The sequence below is a fragment of the Eschscholzia californica genome, unplaced genomic scaffold (genome assembly GCF_041429995.1).
Source record: "Eschscholzia californica isolate CP2 unplaced genomic scaffold, dmEscCali1.0.p SCAF_4, whole genome shotgun sequence".
In the NCBI taxonomy this organism is placed as follows: Eukaryota; Viridiplantae; Streptophyta; class Magnoliopsida; order Ranunculales; family Papaveraceae; genus Eschscholzia; species Eschscholzia californica.
This window is the reverse complement of record NW_028238461.1, coordinates 57,547,778-57,564,530: the sequence shown is the minus strand read 5'-3', so window position 1 is coordinate 57,564,530 and position 16,753 is coordinate 57,547,778. Positions and strand designations below refer to the sequence as shown.

At 38.3% G+C, this 16,753-nt stretch overlaps 4 protein-coding genes across 13 annotated transcripts; 1 reads left to right on the top strand and 3 right to left on the bottom strand.

Moving 5' to 3' along the window:
- The first annotated feature begins 98 nt into the window (after positions 1-98).
- Positions 99-4,654, top strand: LOC147546801 (uncharacterized). 7 transcript variants are annotated; one of them, XM_086632377.1, is made up of 5 exons: positions 227-405; positions 516-587; positions 810-2,214; positions 2,839-3,890; positions 4,452-4,654. In XM_086632377.1, the coding sequence occupies exons 3-5, from the start codon at positions 823-825 to the stop codon at positions 4,582-4,584; spliced, it is 2,577 nt and encodes an 858-aa protein (XP_086488503.1). In that variant the 5' UTR covers positions 227-405; positions 516-587; positions 810-822; the 3' UTR covers positions 4,585-4,654. The 7 variants fall into 7 exon arrangements, with proteins under 7 accessions (XP_086488499.1, XP_086488503.1, XP_086488500.1 ...); XM_086632374.1 differs by having other exon boundaries at positions 248-405; positions 504-587; XM_086632378.1 differs by having other exon boundaries at positions 278-435.
- Positions 4,655-5,001: 347 nt separating this feature from the next.
- Positions 5,002-7,691, bottom strand: LOC147546800 (CBL-interacting protein kinase 18-like). The gene is made up of 2 exons (XM_086632380.1): positions 7,362-7,691; positions 5,002-7,016 (listed from the first exon to the last, which is right to left on the bottom strand). The coding sequence occupies exon 2, from the start codon at positions 6,603-6,605 to the stop codon at positions 5,199-5,201; it is 1,407 nt and encodes a 468-aa protein (XP_086488506.1). The 5' UTR covers positions 6,606-7,016; positions 7,362-7,691; the 3' UTR covers positions 5,002-5,198.
- Positions 7,692-7,890: 199 nt separating this feature from the next.
- On the bottom strand, positions 7,891-13,436 carry LOC147546799 (Haloacid dehalogenase-like hydrolase (HAD) superfamily protein). The gene is made up of 11 exons (XM_086632383.1): positions 13,060-13,436; positions 12,824-12,940; positions 12,607-12,675; positions 12,417-12,521; positions 11,940-11,994; positions 11,449-11,522; positions 9,483-9,566; positions 9,243-9,383; positions 8,694-8,759; positions 8,319-8,428; positions 7,891-8,216 (listed from the first exon to the last, which is right to left on the bottom strand). The coding sequence occupies exons 1-11, from the start codon at positions 13,159-13,161 to the stop codon at positions 8,048-8,050; spliced, it is 1,092 nt and encodes a 363-aa protein (XP_086488509.1). The 5' UTR covers positions 13,162-13,436; the 3' UTR covers positions 7,891-8,047.
- Positions 13,437-14,073: 637 nt separating this feature from the next.
- Positions 14,074-16,653, bottom strand: LOC147546798 (HMG-box (high mobility group) DNA-binding family protein). 4 transcript variants are annotated; one of them, XM_086632389.1, is made up of 7 exons: positions 16,296-16,653; positions 15,963-16,115; positions 15,799-15,886; positions 15,619-15,711; positions 14,708-14,752; positions 14,526-14,590; positions 14,074-14,408 (listed from the first exon to the last, which is right to left on the bottom strand). In XM_086632389.1, exons 1-7 carry the CDS (start codon positions 16,370-16,372, stop codon positions 14,396-14,398), a joined length of 534 nt encoding a protein of 177 aa, XP_086488515.1. In that variant the 5' UTR covers positions 16,373-16,653; the 3' UTR covers positions 14,074-14,395. The 4 variants fall into 4 exon arrangements, with proteins under 4 accessions (XP_086488515.1, XP_086488513.1, XP_086488512.1 ...); XM_086632387.1 differs by having other exon boundaries at positions 14,074-14,372; positions 16,296-16,526; XM_086632386.1 differs by having other exon boundaries at positions 14,074-14,372; positions 15,796-15,886; positions 16,296-16,467.
- Between the last annotated feature and the right edge of the window lie 100 nt (positions 16,654-16,753).

Sequence of the window (16,753 nt, the reverse complement as noted above, 5' to 3'; positions counted from 1 at the left end):
CTACTGGGCTTAATGTTCATTTAAACTGGAGACCTAAAGCCCATCAAATTACTTTATTTATATCTTTAAGGTCAACAAACAATGGATTTTAGGTCCGATAGGAATGGAACTGGGAGATCGAGAGGGTTCCAATTTTCTAATTGGGCCCAATAAGAGCAGCCTAGAGAAAGGTTGCCTTTAAACTAGTAATTCTCTCTTACATGATGAGTTCAAACCCAAGTCAAATGACTTGAGGAGACATGATTTAATAAGCAAGTAAGAAGAAGAAGAAGATATTGTCTTGTGACACGGGGGGCCGGAGGAGTCTGATTGTAAGAAGAAGAAGAAAAAGGCTTTTGAAAATCATCATCAAAACTCAAAAAAACCAAACTTTATTTTCTTCTTTCCTCCTCCTCCTAAGCTCAGGTATCTCTATCTATCTCCTCTCCCTCCTCTGTAAGTGTGTTTAACCTTATTTTCAAATTTTGGTTTCTGATTCTCCCTATTAAATTAAATTACCTCAGATACTTTTTTAGGGCAATTTAATTTACTCGATTCAACTTGTTTCAATCGGGTCGGGGGGAAGACGAACAAGTTTCTTGATTCAGGTAAATTGAGTTTGAAGGGGTTTCAAAGATATTCTTTACTTCAAATGATAACTCAATATGATATGACACCACCACCGGAGTAACATCATCATCATATGTTAGGGTTTAGTTGTTGGATCTTCTGATTCTAGGGCAACCCCCCTCCCAAACCCATTTCTCGTATCTTCTAGGGTTTTGTTCTTCTTTTTTGGCTGAATATTGACAAGTTGGTAGTACTATTAGGTTTTGGTGGATAATGTGTATAATTTGTGATGCTCAGAAGTGGTGTCGCCGGGTAGCAACAATGCTTCCCTGGGTAGTGATTCCTTTTATTGTTCTTTGGGCACTTTCTCAGCTTCTGCCTCCTGGTTTTAGATTTGAAGTTACATCTCCTAGGCTAGCTTGTGTTTTGGTACTCTTGGTTACCTTATTCTGGTATGAGTTTTTGATGCCCCAGTTATCCATTTGGAGGACCCGTAGAATTGCCCGACTTAGAGAGAGAAAAAGGTATGAAGCTATTGAGATGCACAAGCTAAGAAAGATGGCCACAAAACGATGTCGAAACTGTTCTACTCCTTACAAGGATCAGAACCCAGGTGGTGGTAAATTTATGTGTTCATACTGTGGTCATATTTCTAAAAGACCTGTTTTAGACATTCCTGGTACTACTGGGAGTACAAATTCTGGGATTTTTGGCGATTTAGTTAACAAGGGTGGCAAGATATTGAATGGGAAGGTGTGGTCTGAAAATGGTTGGATTTGCCCCCAAGATTGGCTAGATAATAGGAATTCTGTTTCTAGGTCTTTTGCTGCAAGGTCAAGTCAATGTGGATTGCGTAACAATGGTATGGTGGATAAATCCGGTGTTTTCCTTTTTCCGTATAAAATTCTAGGATATTTCTTCTTGAGCACAACTTGGATTTGGAGAAAGATGTTTAGGATTTTTTCATCAACAAGTGATTCATTTGCTGATCACAAGAGGATGTTTTCGAAGAGAGGTGAAAATGGTCTCTACATTCATGAAAGCAAGGTTGAAAAAGCTCGTAGGAAAGCTGAAGAAAGGAGACAGGCTAGGTTAGAGAGGGAGCTTTTAGAAGAGGAAGAGAAAAAACAGAGGGAAGAGGTTGCAAGGCTGGTGGAAGAGCAGAGGAAATTGCGGGGTGAAATTTTGGAGGCAGAAAAGGAGCGTGACACTGAATCAGTTTCCGAACAGCATAAAGATAGTAGAAGAGATGCAGAAAGGAAACGTAAAGAAAGGAGGAGAGGCAAGGATAAAGGATCTAGTAAGAGTAATTCAGATGTGGAGGATCTCGAGAAAAAGTCCAATAAGGAAAGTGAAATGAAACGGGAGTTTGACAAGAGGAGCGACACTGAAAAACGTAGCCGCAAATCTGGGTTAGAAAGTACTCGTCTCCAGAACTCTGAGACAGGAAATGCTGTTAAAGCAAGTGGTACAATCAGTATCAGCAAGGGAACTGGTGGCAGGTACCTGGATCGAGTGAAGGGGTCTATTCTATCTTCTTCTAAGGCTTTAAATGGAGCTACTTTCTTTGCGAAGAATACTCAATCTTCTGCGAAGGTTGTTCCTAAAACGACTAATCCAAATGGTTCTGTAGGTCATGTCCCGTCTTCTGCCAACGCAAGAGAGGTAAGTTTACTGAAAAAGAAACCTATCGAGTTAAGTTCATTTGAAATACTGTATAATAGAGACCTGTTTTGACGGGCCAGTATATATTATCTCCAAAACTTGAGCTGATTTTAGTTGTATACTGAAGCATATTGGAAAACAACGTCTTGTATTATAAGTTCACTAGCTAGATGAACTCCGTGCCGTTTTACATGTCACACATGCTTGCTGATCTGAAAATTTCTAGTTTTGTGTACCACACTGAATGCGGAACAGTATATCTGTTCACATTTTTTTATTTCTAAGAATCCGAATTCAGGATTGTTGAAAGATAATAGGACAATTCTGAACTATGGAGTTCTTTCTAACAGTTGAGGAACTCTTCTTATTTGAAGTTTCGAGTTTTTTGAGTTCTTGTTCTACTTTGGAAGTTTAGATTCTCCTTCAAGTCCGACTTTTGGTTTATTTCCTGAACATGCGTGGCCATACTGTATTTGTCTACCAAATTAGTGATTAGTTTATTGTTTCCGGCATAACCTATTAATTTGTTGTGCTACATATATACTTTTGGATAGGAGCCATAACTTTTCCTCTTCTCACATAACATTATTTTGGTTGCTGATTACTGTAGATGCTATTTTCCAGGCTATGCCAGAGCTGCCTCCACATTCAACTCCCAAAAAGTCATGGCAACAGTTATTTACTCGCTCACCTGCAGTTCCTGCAACTTCAAATGCAAATGCCGAAAGTAACCCAAACCAGCAGCCCTATCTTGTGGGTAGAGGGAAGCAGCTGCTGAGCCAAGCATCACCAACTACTCATTTCAATAACCAGATCCATTTCGGGATATCGACCACGTCAGCTCTGCCTTCGTCTCTAAATGTCTCAAGCAGTCATACTCCAGTTTATTCCTCTAGAACTGATTCGGTACTGCATCATGTGGGACCACATCAAGAATATTCGCCAGAAGAACAGGATTTTTTCAGTGACCCTTGTTATATTCCTGATCCAGTATCTTTACTTGGGCCTGTTTCGGAGTCCCTTGACAATTTGCCTTCAGACATTGGGGCTGGATTCGTTACAGATAAGGAATTTGGAAAGCCTTATTCTCTAAAGAGTGTATCGGTTTCTGCAGAGTTTACCAGGCCATCTCCCATTGAATCCCCAATGTCACGATGGAAGGTTGCGGAAGAAAAGCATAACAGTTCTGTCAAATCACCAAGTGCTCCAAAGAAACAGGATCATACACCCGCGAACGGATCAAGCAAGGCTGAACCTGGAATGTGGCAGATGTGGAGCTCGCCTCCACTTGGACAAGACGGGCTTGGTTTGGTAGGTGGGCCTAGCTGGTTGTTACCCTTAGGGGAGAACATGTCAAACCAACATTCTTTGGTGCATAAGGATATGCTATCATCACTTGCAAAGGAGAAACAAGTCCTTTCTGGCACTTGTTCCCCAGAGAGGATTCCCCTTCGTAACTGCCAAGTTGGAAGAGCAATTAGTCCGCTTGGTATAACTGAGAACGATCTGTGGTCACAGAAGAATCTAGTCCAACGATCTCTTCGTAATGGAGAAAATCATTTCCCAGCATTTGTTCCAGTGGAGAATATTTCTCGGACTGACAATTCTTGTGGCAGTCCAGTCAGATCCCCAATCCGCTATCCATTTGAACTATCTCCTGGCAGCGGTTGGAACAAGTAAGTTTTCATCCCACATCTTAGTTTAAATTCTCAAGGCAAACGTAGTCCATTTTGCTGCAACTTGTTTATATCTGTCACATTTTAGTACTTTCCTAGGCATTCTCTGTCATCTCTTCCTGGTATACACTGAGAAGGTTGAATGCTAATGAAAATCAAGGAATGAAATTTCAGTAGACATGGAAATGAAAATATTTCGAAGTTTATTCCTTCACAAGGCATTGTTAAGAGAAACTTAGTTAAATTTTGGGTTCCCATAGACATTTCGGTAGGCATGGAAATGGAAATATTTAATTCCTTGGTGAAAATTAATTGGTCTTCGGTGTTTGTTCTTTTCCTGACTCATACTTAGATAAGGTTATATGGTGCTTTTATTTTCAGGGAATACTTCATAAGATTTTCATGATACTGGTTGTGATTGGTTTGGAGTTGATTCGGAATTTTTTCATGTTTCAGTCTGTCTTAGCTTCTAAGTAATTTATTTTCACGTGTTGTTTTTTCCCATATGTGATTGGATATTCAGCTGGATTTTGCTGATTGAATTTCTTGTGGTTGTTGCAGTGATGGTGGTGATGGAGCTGAAGAAGGTGTGCATGGCTCAGTGGAAGGAGTTGGAGACAAAACTTTCGCGAGGCATCCTGTCGGAAGCCTATTTTCCACCCCAGATGTACAGTCACTTTGGTCATTTAATTGATAGAGACATGAAAAAAGAAAAAGTTGAAACACAAAATAATATAAGAAAGGGGAGAAAACTTTTCAGTTAACTATAATTTGTTCCCTATGGCAGGCAGTTAGATAAACTCCTTTTTAGTTAGAGTTGGTATCTTCTTCCTTGATGAACCAGCAATTTACCCATGAAATTATCCCCGCCCCCTCCCTCAATCTGTCTCGAGCAGATACTGAAACTGTGCTGCTATTTATGTGCAATAGATCGACTTCACTTCCCTTCTTATAGTTGTTTCGTTCTGGTAAAAAAAAATGTCCGCCTTTTACAGAAATCATGTCTACTTGACATAGTGGCGAACGAAAAATTAAATCTAGATGTATTGGAATTTATCAGCTAAGATAGCAGTTGAATTCTCTTGATGTCTTCAGATTAAGTGGCCAATTATTTTAGTAATTCATAATCGAACTCCTAAATGGATTTCAGATCTCTGTAACAACTAGGTCTACAATATAGCAAAGGAGAACTGACAATCATACAAGACAAACACGAAAAATTACTATTAGTTATACAGGTAAATATGACAATTTGCTTTAAACAAAAAAAAAAACACAAGGCTATGCTCGCATTTGAGGTATCAATATTTATGAGGGTAGCAGCTGTCTGGTTTCTTCTTGTTGTTCTGGCTGCTGCTGTTCTTGATGTTGCTCTTGTTGTTGCTGTTGCCAGTCACCAGGAGGCCAAATGATGTCTCTGAGAGCTGGTCTAATATCATTTCTCAAGGTGCTTCGATACTCGAGGGTATCACCACCAGACTTCTTCATTTCGACCAAGTAACACGACTCAGCGACCTCAAATATCTCTGCATCAATTGACAGGACTCCTTTCCTTCCTTCTTTTGACCCCTCAAATTTGAGTAATCCTTCATCTTTCTTCTTCACTTTCATCCTCAGACACCTAGCAACATCCTCTAACTTACAGATGATGGTTGAGGCTGGCTGCCTTGACATAAATCTCTCTTCTCTCTTCTCATCACTTTTCTCAAACAACCCAGATAGGTCAAACCCTGGAGAGAATGCTATTATATCAAACGCATTCAAATGAGTCACTCTGGCTACCTCTTCCGTCGTTTCAGTAGCAGAGGTACTACTGCTGCTGCTGCTCCCACTAGCACTAGAAATTTCTGCAGAAGCTTCGAGTGGCCTTGACTCCTTGTTTTCGATCTTTTGCTTGTCGGCATTATAGCCCTTTCTGAGCCAAGAACTATCCATGATCTTTGCAATTGAGATCCTACTACTCGGGTTTGGATCTAAGATCTTAGAAAGAAGCCTGCGTACGTCAGGGGGAAACCAATTAGGACATTTAAACTCTCCTTTACTTATCTTCCTATACATCTCCATCAGATTGGAATCTTGAAAAGGGAGATAACCAGCTAACATAACATATAAGATGACCCCACAAGACCAAACATCAGCCTTAGCTCCATCATACCCTTTTCGACTGATCACCTCGGGAGCAACATAAGCAGGAGTCCCACAAGTTGTGTGGAGCAACCCATCTTGACGCTTAGATTCAGCAAGTGCACTCAACCCAAAGTCAGAAACTTTTAGATTACCGTTCTCATCTAACAGTAAGTTCTCAGGTTTCAGATCCCTATGATAAACACCTCTACTGTGACAAAACTCAACGGCACCTACCAACTGCTGGAAGTACCTCCTCGCTACATCCTCCTTAAGCTTGCCTTTAGCTATCTTGTCAAAAAGCTCGCCTCCTTTAGCATATTCCATGGCAAAATAAATCTTATTTCTCGTAGCCATTACCTCATAAAGCTGCAAAACATTTGGATGTCTAACCATCTTCATTATAGAAATTTCTCGTTTGATCTGCTCAATCAGACCAACCCTCGAGACCTTTTCTTTGTCAATTACCTTTATGGCCACACCCTGACCAGACTTGAGATTCCTTGCATAATATACTTTGGCAAAAGTGCCTTGGCCTAATAATCTCCCTATTTCATACTTATGCATCAAAATACTCGATCTACTATCCATACCGAAATACTAAAATTAATAATACCCTTTGATATATATATATATATATATATATGTATTTGTTACGATAGTAAGAAAGTTCAACCGTCTTCACGAAGGCTATCGTTTAAAATAAGAGTTCTTCGGTTCCTTGGGCTTGTACTTGCATCATGTATTAAACAGATAGCAAATATGATGTTTATAATAGTAATAAACTTAATCCCATCTAGGGTAAACAAGAATGGAGCTACAACCTCATCGAAGGAATTCGTGACTAGAAAGACGCTCATCTTTCAGCATTCCCAGGATGTTTTTTTTTTTCGAGAAGACGGACGAGTCTCACCTTTCGCCGGAGAAGTTCACCCACCTGAATAAGAAGAATCTGTTCAGTTGTTATATACTCCTCCTATCTAGCTGGCTAGGGTTATGAACCTGAAAACAAAAAACATTTATATTAACAAAAAACAAGATATAAAATTGACAAACAGCAAATTTATTCATCTGAATAGATCTTCTAGAACAATAATATAAACTACTAGTAATTGGAAGGTTAAAATCAGGAAATTAAGAAGAAGAAAAGGAGGAAACAGATTAATAACATATAAGCAAAAAAATATTTCCCACCCAGGGTAGCCGATCCGAAATTATGATTATGCAACTAAATCACCTTCAACAATGATTAAAATTCAAACATAAACACAAGATGATAACCACGAAGAAGGTGATTTAATTTGATTTGGATTCAAACTAAAAGTTTAATCAGAGGAGGGAATTCACCTTTATTAGATCTCGATTTGAATTCGAGATAATGGAAATGAAATTAGGGAGAAAAGATTAGTAGTAGTAGTATTTAATTCAGAAATCGCAAAGAGAAGAAAGAAAGAAAGAAACCCCCTCTCCTTCTTCCCCCTCCCCTTACAACTTTTTTTCCTCGAGAGAAAAAACTAATGAGGCAGTCAGGTCAGGTCAGGTCTATTCTGCCAAAAAAAATATCAGGTCTTTAAAGGAAAGGAAATGCCATTTGGCAAAAAGAAAAAAAATACTACTATTATCTACCGGTTTGGGTGTTGTTTGGTTGGTTGAAATAAAAAAAAAAAATCAACCCTCGTGACTGATGGTCTCATATTTGTTGTATATGTGTTGTTGTTCTTGTGGCAGGCAGATCTGCCTTCCCCACCACCCCAAACTAACACAACACATTTTTTTTTTTTAATTCAAACCGCCCTTTTTAGGTCAAACAAACAAAAAAGAAATACCATTACATCTACTTGAGCTATTTAAATTGATTATATAAGGGTATGAAATGATATAATAGGCAAATTTTTTATTCGCAAAAGAGATACATATGTAGAAAAGAATACGAGGATACAAAAGGGTTAGGATCTAAAACTGAGAGACTATACAATGGTGTGAACTAGAGGACCGACGACCAAGGGGTACAGAGAGAGAGAGAGAATATAAATTCAGAAAATGGTATCAATGGTAAGCTTCCTTCTAGGAGGATCTTTTTCTACATCCTGTTTCTGCAACTCCATGAATGTTGAACCTTTGTGAGCAAATAGTCTTCTGAGATTGATCACTGATAGCTCATTAAAACTACCAACTGCTAGATCAGCTTGCCCCAATTCATATCTGCGCACATCAAATTTTATCACAATTCATTTTCAATAGGGAAGGAAGGAAGGACATTAATTAACGAGATTCAGAGTCAAAAACATTGCACTATAAACTTACGCAGGGTGAACGCCAATTAGAGCAACACCCATCATTGTACAGTTGTGAGCAGCGACTATTCCTCTTGGGTCATCCTCGAATACCACACACTTGGATGGTTTCCGGTCCAGCTGCCAATACACATATCAATATCAGGAGGTCCTGTTTCACTTACCTCTAGAGTTCATTATACATCAGTTCTATGATCTAAATATTACTACTAAGGATTTCAGATTATGACCCAACACTGTTACCGTATTCATACTTGAAGATAATTAATTTACTACTTAAGCTATGACTAATCTTCGAAGAAGAAATCACAAAATCAAAATCCACATCTTGTGAGCTGATACTTTAGGATGCAAGAGTTGGATCTCTTGAGAGTCTAAATCATACCTTCACTGCTGCAGAGAGAAACCTATGAGCTATTGACTCCATTCCATCCTCTTCAGTCACAATCGCCTACAGCTCAAAAAAGCCAACAGTCAACTACTGCATCCTTCAAATGCGGACATTAAATCAAGGGTACGGATCAAAAGAGTCAACTTAGCAAGCAATTGGGTAAGTTTTACTAGAGGTGTATTTTAGGATAAACTCCACATTCAATGAAGAAAGGGGACACAATTACGACTTCACTTAGTACAAGAGCTGCGGTGCTGCTGCATGACAGCATGAATAACTGGAAAGCAGCCTCTACTTTTAATTTGTGAATATTCAAGCAAGAAATGGAAGTAGAAATCCAAAGGGAGTTCATTCAAGGAAATTGTTTCACCATCATTTTAAAACTTCATCAATATAAAATTTCATATTTAAATTAGTATGCTGGATAGCTATACATTACACACATCTTATCATGTATAGCCGCACTACAAGTACGCTGTAAGTTAATTGACGAATCTTAGAAAATAAGAACCTATTACGGAACACAATTTAGAAGACACCCACCTGAAAATATTTTTGGAGTCCCATCTTCTGCAAAGCTTCAACAAGATGTCTCCTGTCGAGACATGACACTATAGCACATGGGATGCGAGCTGAAGATACCGCATCCAACCATTCTTTCAGTCCTTCAACGGGTGTTGTCATCTGAATCGACATACAAGGACCAAAAACTGCTTTATTAAGAAAGTACCACAATAATCAAACAGAACACTTACGCAGTAAAATGAATAAGGGATATCTAACTTCGCGAAGATTCTCGAGATACAATTCTGAAAGCCTTGATTTCAACCGCTCCACTTCAGTTTCTTCTCTCTCCCAGAACAAAACCTGAAATTTTCCTATTATCAGATATAAACATGATAAAGTTATGGCTGAAGAGTAAGCAGAAGTATAATCATCACGATGGGTCCTAATGTGCAATTTAAAAGGTCACACTAATGACTAATCATAACCATGCCTGCTACCATGGAAGGGAATAAACCTGTCTAGAGGGGGAAAACTCACTCTGGTGAAGTCAGTTCTACAGGCCCTTTACATTTCATGTCCCTATTCTCCATGCCTGCTAGCACCCTAAAGGAGGTAGAAAAGAAGATGTGCAACTTCCTTTGGGATACTGATCAAGCTGCTAAACGTATCCATTGGGTCTCGTGGGCAATCATATGTCACGAATTGAGCCAGGGAAGTCTAGGTGTGAAGGATATAAAAGGAATGAATTGCGCCCTCCATTCGAAATGGCTGTGGAGGTTTGAGTCTGAAAATGATAAACTATGGGCCACAGTGACTAAAGAGAAGTATGGGGAGGATATAGGAGCCTGGTGTAGAACCAGAAAGAAGAACACATATGGTTGTGGTGTTTGGAGAATGGAGAGGTATCGAGAACCGGTTAGAGCACTACTTGGACTTGACGAAATGGATTTTGGGGGATGGCAAATTGATCAATTTCTGGTTATACCCGTGGGTTGGGAGTCGGAGACTTCGCCACTCATACACTGACCTCTTCCAGATTGCTTCCAACAAAGAGGCTACGGTGTTTCAGTTGTTTAATAGTATCCATGACTCCTGGGAGGTTGAGTTTCACAGAAACCTTGATGATTGGGAAATCCAAAGGGTCACAGACATGCTAGCTCTTCTCAAGACGAAGAAACCCGCAAACCACAGTGAAAGTAGAGTTTGGAGAACAAAGGAAGAAGATCTGATATTCTGATCAGTGTGAGGAACTTCTACAGGAGATCCAATCAAAAGGATGATCTTCTGGGTCAAGGTATAATCAAGATGATTTGGAAGAAGCCCCATCCCGCCAAGAGTCAGCTTCACTGTGTGGGCTGCAGCTCTTCAGAAGCTTCCCACAGTGGATAACCTCGAGAAGAAAGGAATGCCAATAGTTAACCATTTGTTCCTTCATTGTCTGGTGGCCAAAAGCTTATGAGTCTACTTTCTATCGGCAGCGAAAGTTAGTTGGTGCTTCCCAAACAACATAGCGGAGTCTTTGGAGCAATGGGGATGAATCGTTGTTAGGAAAAACAGAAGGCGCATTTGGAACATTATCCCGGCAGCAATCTTGTGGAATTTATGGAAAGGCAGAAATAACAAAATCTTCAAAGACTCTAATGTTAGCAGCAAGGTAGACATTGAGGATGTGAAAGGCACTGTCTATGCTTGGACTAGGGCTATTAAGGAATTTAAAGATGTTGCTTCTGTAGACTTGGTCGTCAATTGGGAGGCGTGTATGTTGTAACAAATCCCAATTAATTTTAGCTCTTTTTGTATATATTCTTTTCTCTTCATTATATTCATTCAAATTTACAAAAAAAAATAATACTAATCATAACCAAGTCGTTTTGTCTTTCTCTTGGCTTTTCAGAGTGGAATATATTCTCAAAATAAAGTATCTTAGAGAACGATTGCTAGGGGTTGCAACATATTCGTATGAGAGTTTGGCACGATTCGAGTTAACAGTGACCTACCTAAACTTCTATATAGCTCACAGACATGTGTATACGCAATTATGTTTTTTTAGGAAGTAAACACTATGACTTAGGTGGACAAGTGGAGGAGCCTTCTCCAAGATTGCAAACCGCTTCTTGCTTAAATAACCCCAACAAGTAGTTTTGGTAACGAACTCCTTGAAAATAACATGGGAGAAACCTGAACAAAATTTTCCATTGGAGAAAATGAATAGCTAATGAAAAAGATGTGAGCAACAACAAACCTTACTTAGTACATGATCTGCACCTGCATAGATCATGGATCTTTGTACACCACCACCTTCAGGTATGGTCTTCCCTGGAAAACCAGTAAGGATGTTAAACCATTAGAATACTAAATATATAGGAATTACCAACATTCAACATGAAAAGTTCATGAACCACGAACTTGAATGTCTATATGAATTTGCATATCAGCATGCGGTAGGCCATTATGATATATTACCGGTTTAGTTGAAGAGAATAATGTTTCTCAAAGAAGCCTGATAAGTAATAGACTCTATACAATACATCACTGGTATAAGCAGCATATATATATAAGAAAAGGTAGTCAAGGATCTAAAATCTCTTGAACTTCTTTTACAAATACAAACATTCGAAACCAAAAACAAGATGCACTATTTGGTTTAATAATCTTTGCGTAATATTACATTCCATTACACTTAAAATCACAAGACACTCCTTGCAACAAAAAAAAAGATTACAAGACACTCACCTTCTTCAGAGGCAAGTTGTTTCCAAGCATTCACCTTCAAAGTTCGAGTGTCTGCCTGAAGATGACAAACGGTAGTATGAGAAAACATAAAAGAGACGTGCTTAATTTCCAAAGATGACTCATATCTCACAAAACCCCACGTTAACAAACCTTCTTCGTGTGGGTAAGATTTAAGGCGGGAAAACAAAATCTTTCTTAGTCATATATCAATTTATGTAATTACAATGGGAGCCCTCTAGAACAAGTATATGAAGAGATACTAAAAACGAGCCAACAAACCCTTGGTGGGAGTGGTAAGAGGTATAGTCTTCCACCTTAGAGGTCAAGGGTTCTGAGGCACGCAACAATTATAAAAAAGGATATTAACAGCGATGAGTTTTTCAACATATTGATTGATGTTTGGGCAGCTAGCAAATCTCCTAATTGGTGCCTAGCACTTTCAGTTTTATTGGAAGTTTGTGAAGTATAGAGAATTACCACCACATTATCCCAAGAGAAAATGAGTCCAAATGCTTCATCGGGTTTCATAGCATAGCGAATCCTTTGCAAGAAGCTTTCTTGCATTCTATCATTCAAGAAATCCTTACAGAAGAACAAGTAGAACAAAACCAGTAATTAGTCTGTTATATCCCTAACTAAATAGCACAAACATTTTGGTAGAACTTACGACATCGACTTTAAGAGGTCCATCAGGTCGAAAAGATTCAAAACCTTCTCCATATTCAGCTCCAATGGCCTAAAAGAACATTAATCAAACAATCTCTTTTTCAAAACAGATACTCCTAGATTTGGAGTGAATAAAAAAACACCATATGTATGCTGCTCTAAAAGAAAGAAAGAAAATCGAACTGGGGTAAGCAAGTATATGTGACCTAAAAACTAACCTCTTCCCTGAAAATTCTAGTGGGTGGTCCTAAAAACCCATTTCCTGAATAGGTTTCGTCGAAATCAGAAGCTTTGCTGATCACTACCAGATGATTTCTGCGATTAAATCTCTGCTGCTGAAGAGAGAGAAGAGGAGAGGGGGAGGAACAATCAATAGCAAAAAAAAAGTAGTAGAAGAAGAGTGAAGGAATAATTAAAAAAAAAAAAAATAGATTGAGAAGAAGGAAGGCAGTACTGGGGGTAATCGGAGCTTTTCTGTGGGGAAGTGTGAGAAACTTTTAAGCTTATTAGTTAATGGTGGAACTAAACTAGAGCATCTCATGTTGCATAATTCCATGGGATTACCCAATTTTAGAGAGAGAGAAAGAGAGAGAGAGAGAGAGATGATGAAGACAAATACTACTATTGAAGAATGAACTTGTTTAGGCCCGCCTGCCCTATAGGAGGAGGAGGTGGAGGAGGCCCGACCTTTTGACAAGAAGTATATCCTTTAAGGACCTTATCTTATACTACTAACTACTACTACATCTCATTTCCCCTTTCATTTTTGCTACTAGCTTCATATTCCTAAGTGGAAGTTTTTCTAATATGTTGGACGGCCTAATCATCCCCAATAAAAGTGTGCCCTAGCTAGCTTCCGAGATATTCTAAGAGATTTTTTAATCTATTGCATAGGAAGAATGTTCAACCAAGGGAGTTTCCTTTTTTTCTTGTTTGGCATTTAAACTAGTTCGACTAACATTACAAAAGATACTAGATTTAAATTGGCAGCCAATAAGATGAGGCGCCTCATCCAATTGGTTCTTATTGTTCCAATCATATTTGGTTACATATTTTGGATTGTCTTGCCAATTTTGGTTACGTAGCTCTGATTGTCCCCAACAATGTTAGACCAAACTTTTTCCAAGTTAGAGAAACCGGATTGAGTTGGGTGGTCTGAGCGAATGGGGGGGAGCCAATAAATTTCCCAAGCTAAAAAATGCTTGTCGGCCAGAAACTGTTTTTGAATATATTAATAGTATGGTCTGTCTATTAGGATGAGAGATCTCAAGTGCAAGAATCATGGATGTATAAATGTAGGGCACACCGATTGCCACTTTGGGTTTAGGAGGGCCCTGAACGTGGCCAAATTGTGCGCGTAATCAAAATCATGTGCAGATTACATGCTGTATGTTCTATTTCAAAACAATTAAGTGTTCCTTTACACAAAACTTTTACTTCAATAGAACTTATTTGCTCATAGTTCATATGGTAAAATACTCTTCATTTATAGACAAAATGGTATCAACAGAACCCAACATTTTCCAACTAACAGAATGAGCAAAAGGTACTAGAGACAAACTTCCCTTTCTTACCTACATACGATTTTGCTTCATCAAAAAGATGCATTTGAGAGAACCCAAAAACGACAGCAAGTGTCGTGTAGAATCATAATTTTAATTTTTACAATAGCCAAAATGACATATGACTTGCCTTAAGATGAAGAATAACAGCATTTACGGCACACTGGTTTCCTCCATCACACTAGATGCTCCCACTAATTCAACCCTGATCATCGCTCCAGTATGAGGTTAACCGAAAAATCTATTAGATAGTAACCATTGTGAGTACAAAAGAACCATTAAGTATATATATATATATATATATATATATCAAATGGATTGTTGCTTAAATTTAGTGACAGTCAAAGAAGCTATCAACCTTTCGAAGTGAGGAATCTCAAAGCTCTCCGAGTCTTCCCAATCATCATACTCTTCATAGTACTTCTGCAGTTTTCGGAATGCAGAAAGTAGTGATGGAGATAACATTAGATAAAATGAAAGGTTAAGAACTCAAAACTAACTATGAAGCCCCAAAAACGGAAGTTATGCAAATGCACAGACCGGAGCAAATTTGCCAACGTTAATTGAATCTGCCTCGTCGTCCTCCTGAAAACGAACATTATCAAGGGGGATTCTTAGTAGGTCTACATTAAGTAGCTTACAAAAATTCGATTATCATCAGAGAAACACATCAAGAGGAACTAAAAACACTACGAATGTGAGAATAGTCTGTCGTTCAACTCATTGACGATTGGCTTAGAGTTGGAAGAACCACAATAACAACATCTGAGGAGGCATGTGCGAATCGTTTCAGTCTCATATGGACAAAGGGAGGTGTAATGAACAAGTAGATAAGATCTTGTGATTCTCCTACTCATTGCCGGTTGGTTTTAAGCTAAAACTCCACAGACTTAATAGAGAAGAGAGGAATAAGTGTATCACAAATGCATGATATATTGAGTATTACAGTATGACAAATCAGAATAACATCAAGGGAGAACAAACAACAGAAGATAGTATTATAATTCAAATATCTGTAAGATAAAGGAAAATCAAAAGATACTAAGCAACCTCGCCATAAAGCCTATGTTACCTACTTTGCTATTCATCCTCGTTTTTCGGACAATCTCAAAATGTTCCAAATATAAAAATAGAATAGATTATGGGTGTTCTCCGCCATCTATTATCAGAATCATACTAAATGGTCAGACATAGGTAAACCCATGACCGATAACAGTGATCAATCAGAATTTTTTGGCGTGGAAGTAGCTAAATGAAGAGATTAAGTATGATTAATTACTAGTTACAAATCCATTTCTATACATATCTAAGGACACGCATAAAGGGAAACACATTAACATTCCATATCTACATCAAAACATAAACTAAATAGTGTAATTAGAAACTAACCAACACAAATCATGTTAACATCTATCATTTAATAATAATAATCGTTGATCAAATTCATATACCTCTGGATTATCATCTTTAACCTGTTCAAGCATTAAGGTTTGATCATAAGCCGAATTCACCTTCTCGGCTTGATCGACAAAATATTTTCGCTCCTGAGAAACCCAAATAAAGTGAAACAAGTTAAACAAGAACTGGGGAATATTGTTCTCTTAAACTTGAAATGGGATATAACTTACTACCTCCTTGGACATAGACTTCCATATCTCAAATCCTTTTCGATCAACAATGATACGGTCTTCATACTTTCTTTGTTTCTTGAAGTCTTCCCTGCAAACCCAATTCCAATATTAGATGAATGGAAAGTTATGAAACTAAAAATAGTAAGAAAGAGAAGATTATATACATGAAGATTGAGAAAGCTGATCTTGGTTGTTCATGGAAGCTGGGATTCTTGAGGGTTTGATTTTTATACTCTAATCTCTTCTCTACTGCTTTAAGCTTTTTACATTTGTGCATATCATAAAGAGCTACTGCAACAGAAACCCCACATACATTGCTGCAAAAATCAATAGCTTCAACATTTCAGTCATAAAACCAAAAATGAAAGCCATGAAGAACACAGACAGAGTCAATAAAACCCATAATCGAAATGGGTTCTGAAATTACAGTCATCAAACAAGTCCACAAAACACTAAGAACATTTACAAATAGAGAGAGAGAGAGAGAGAGTTAGAACCATTTCTCGAATGCGCTTCCGTCGGAAGCACGACGGAGGGCAAATACCCTCTTCCGGTTAAAAGAAGGATTCACCATGGCATGGAAGATGAAGCAGCAGCTGCTATTCTGCAACTTTTCCCTTTGATTAAAATAACACTAGTAAAAGAATGAATGACCCCCCCCCCCCCCCCCCCAATCTCTCTTTTTTTTTTTTTTTAATAACTTTCCACTAATTCACTCCCATTACTCCGAAAAGGCATAAAATACGCCCATCCTATTTCTAGAAGTGGCAGCTCACGTTAGAATTTGGTAACGTGCGTTCAACTTTTTCGACCCTAATTCGCGCGGGAAAGTTGGCGCTTAACCTCCAAAATCGCGGTTTTATTCGTGCTACTCTGAAATGTTTTATGGGTAAATACGGGGGGCATCGGTGATTTGATTAAAATCTCAAGTTATTAAACCAATGAACATATGAAA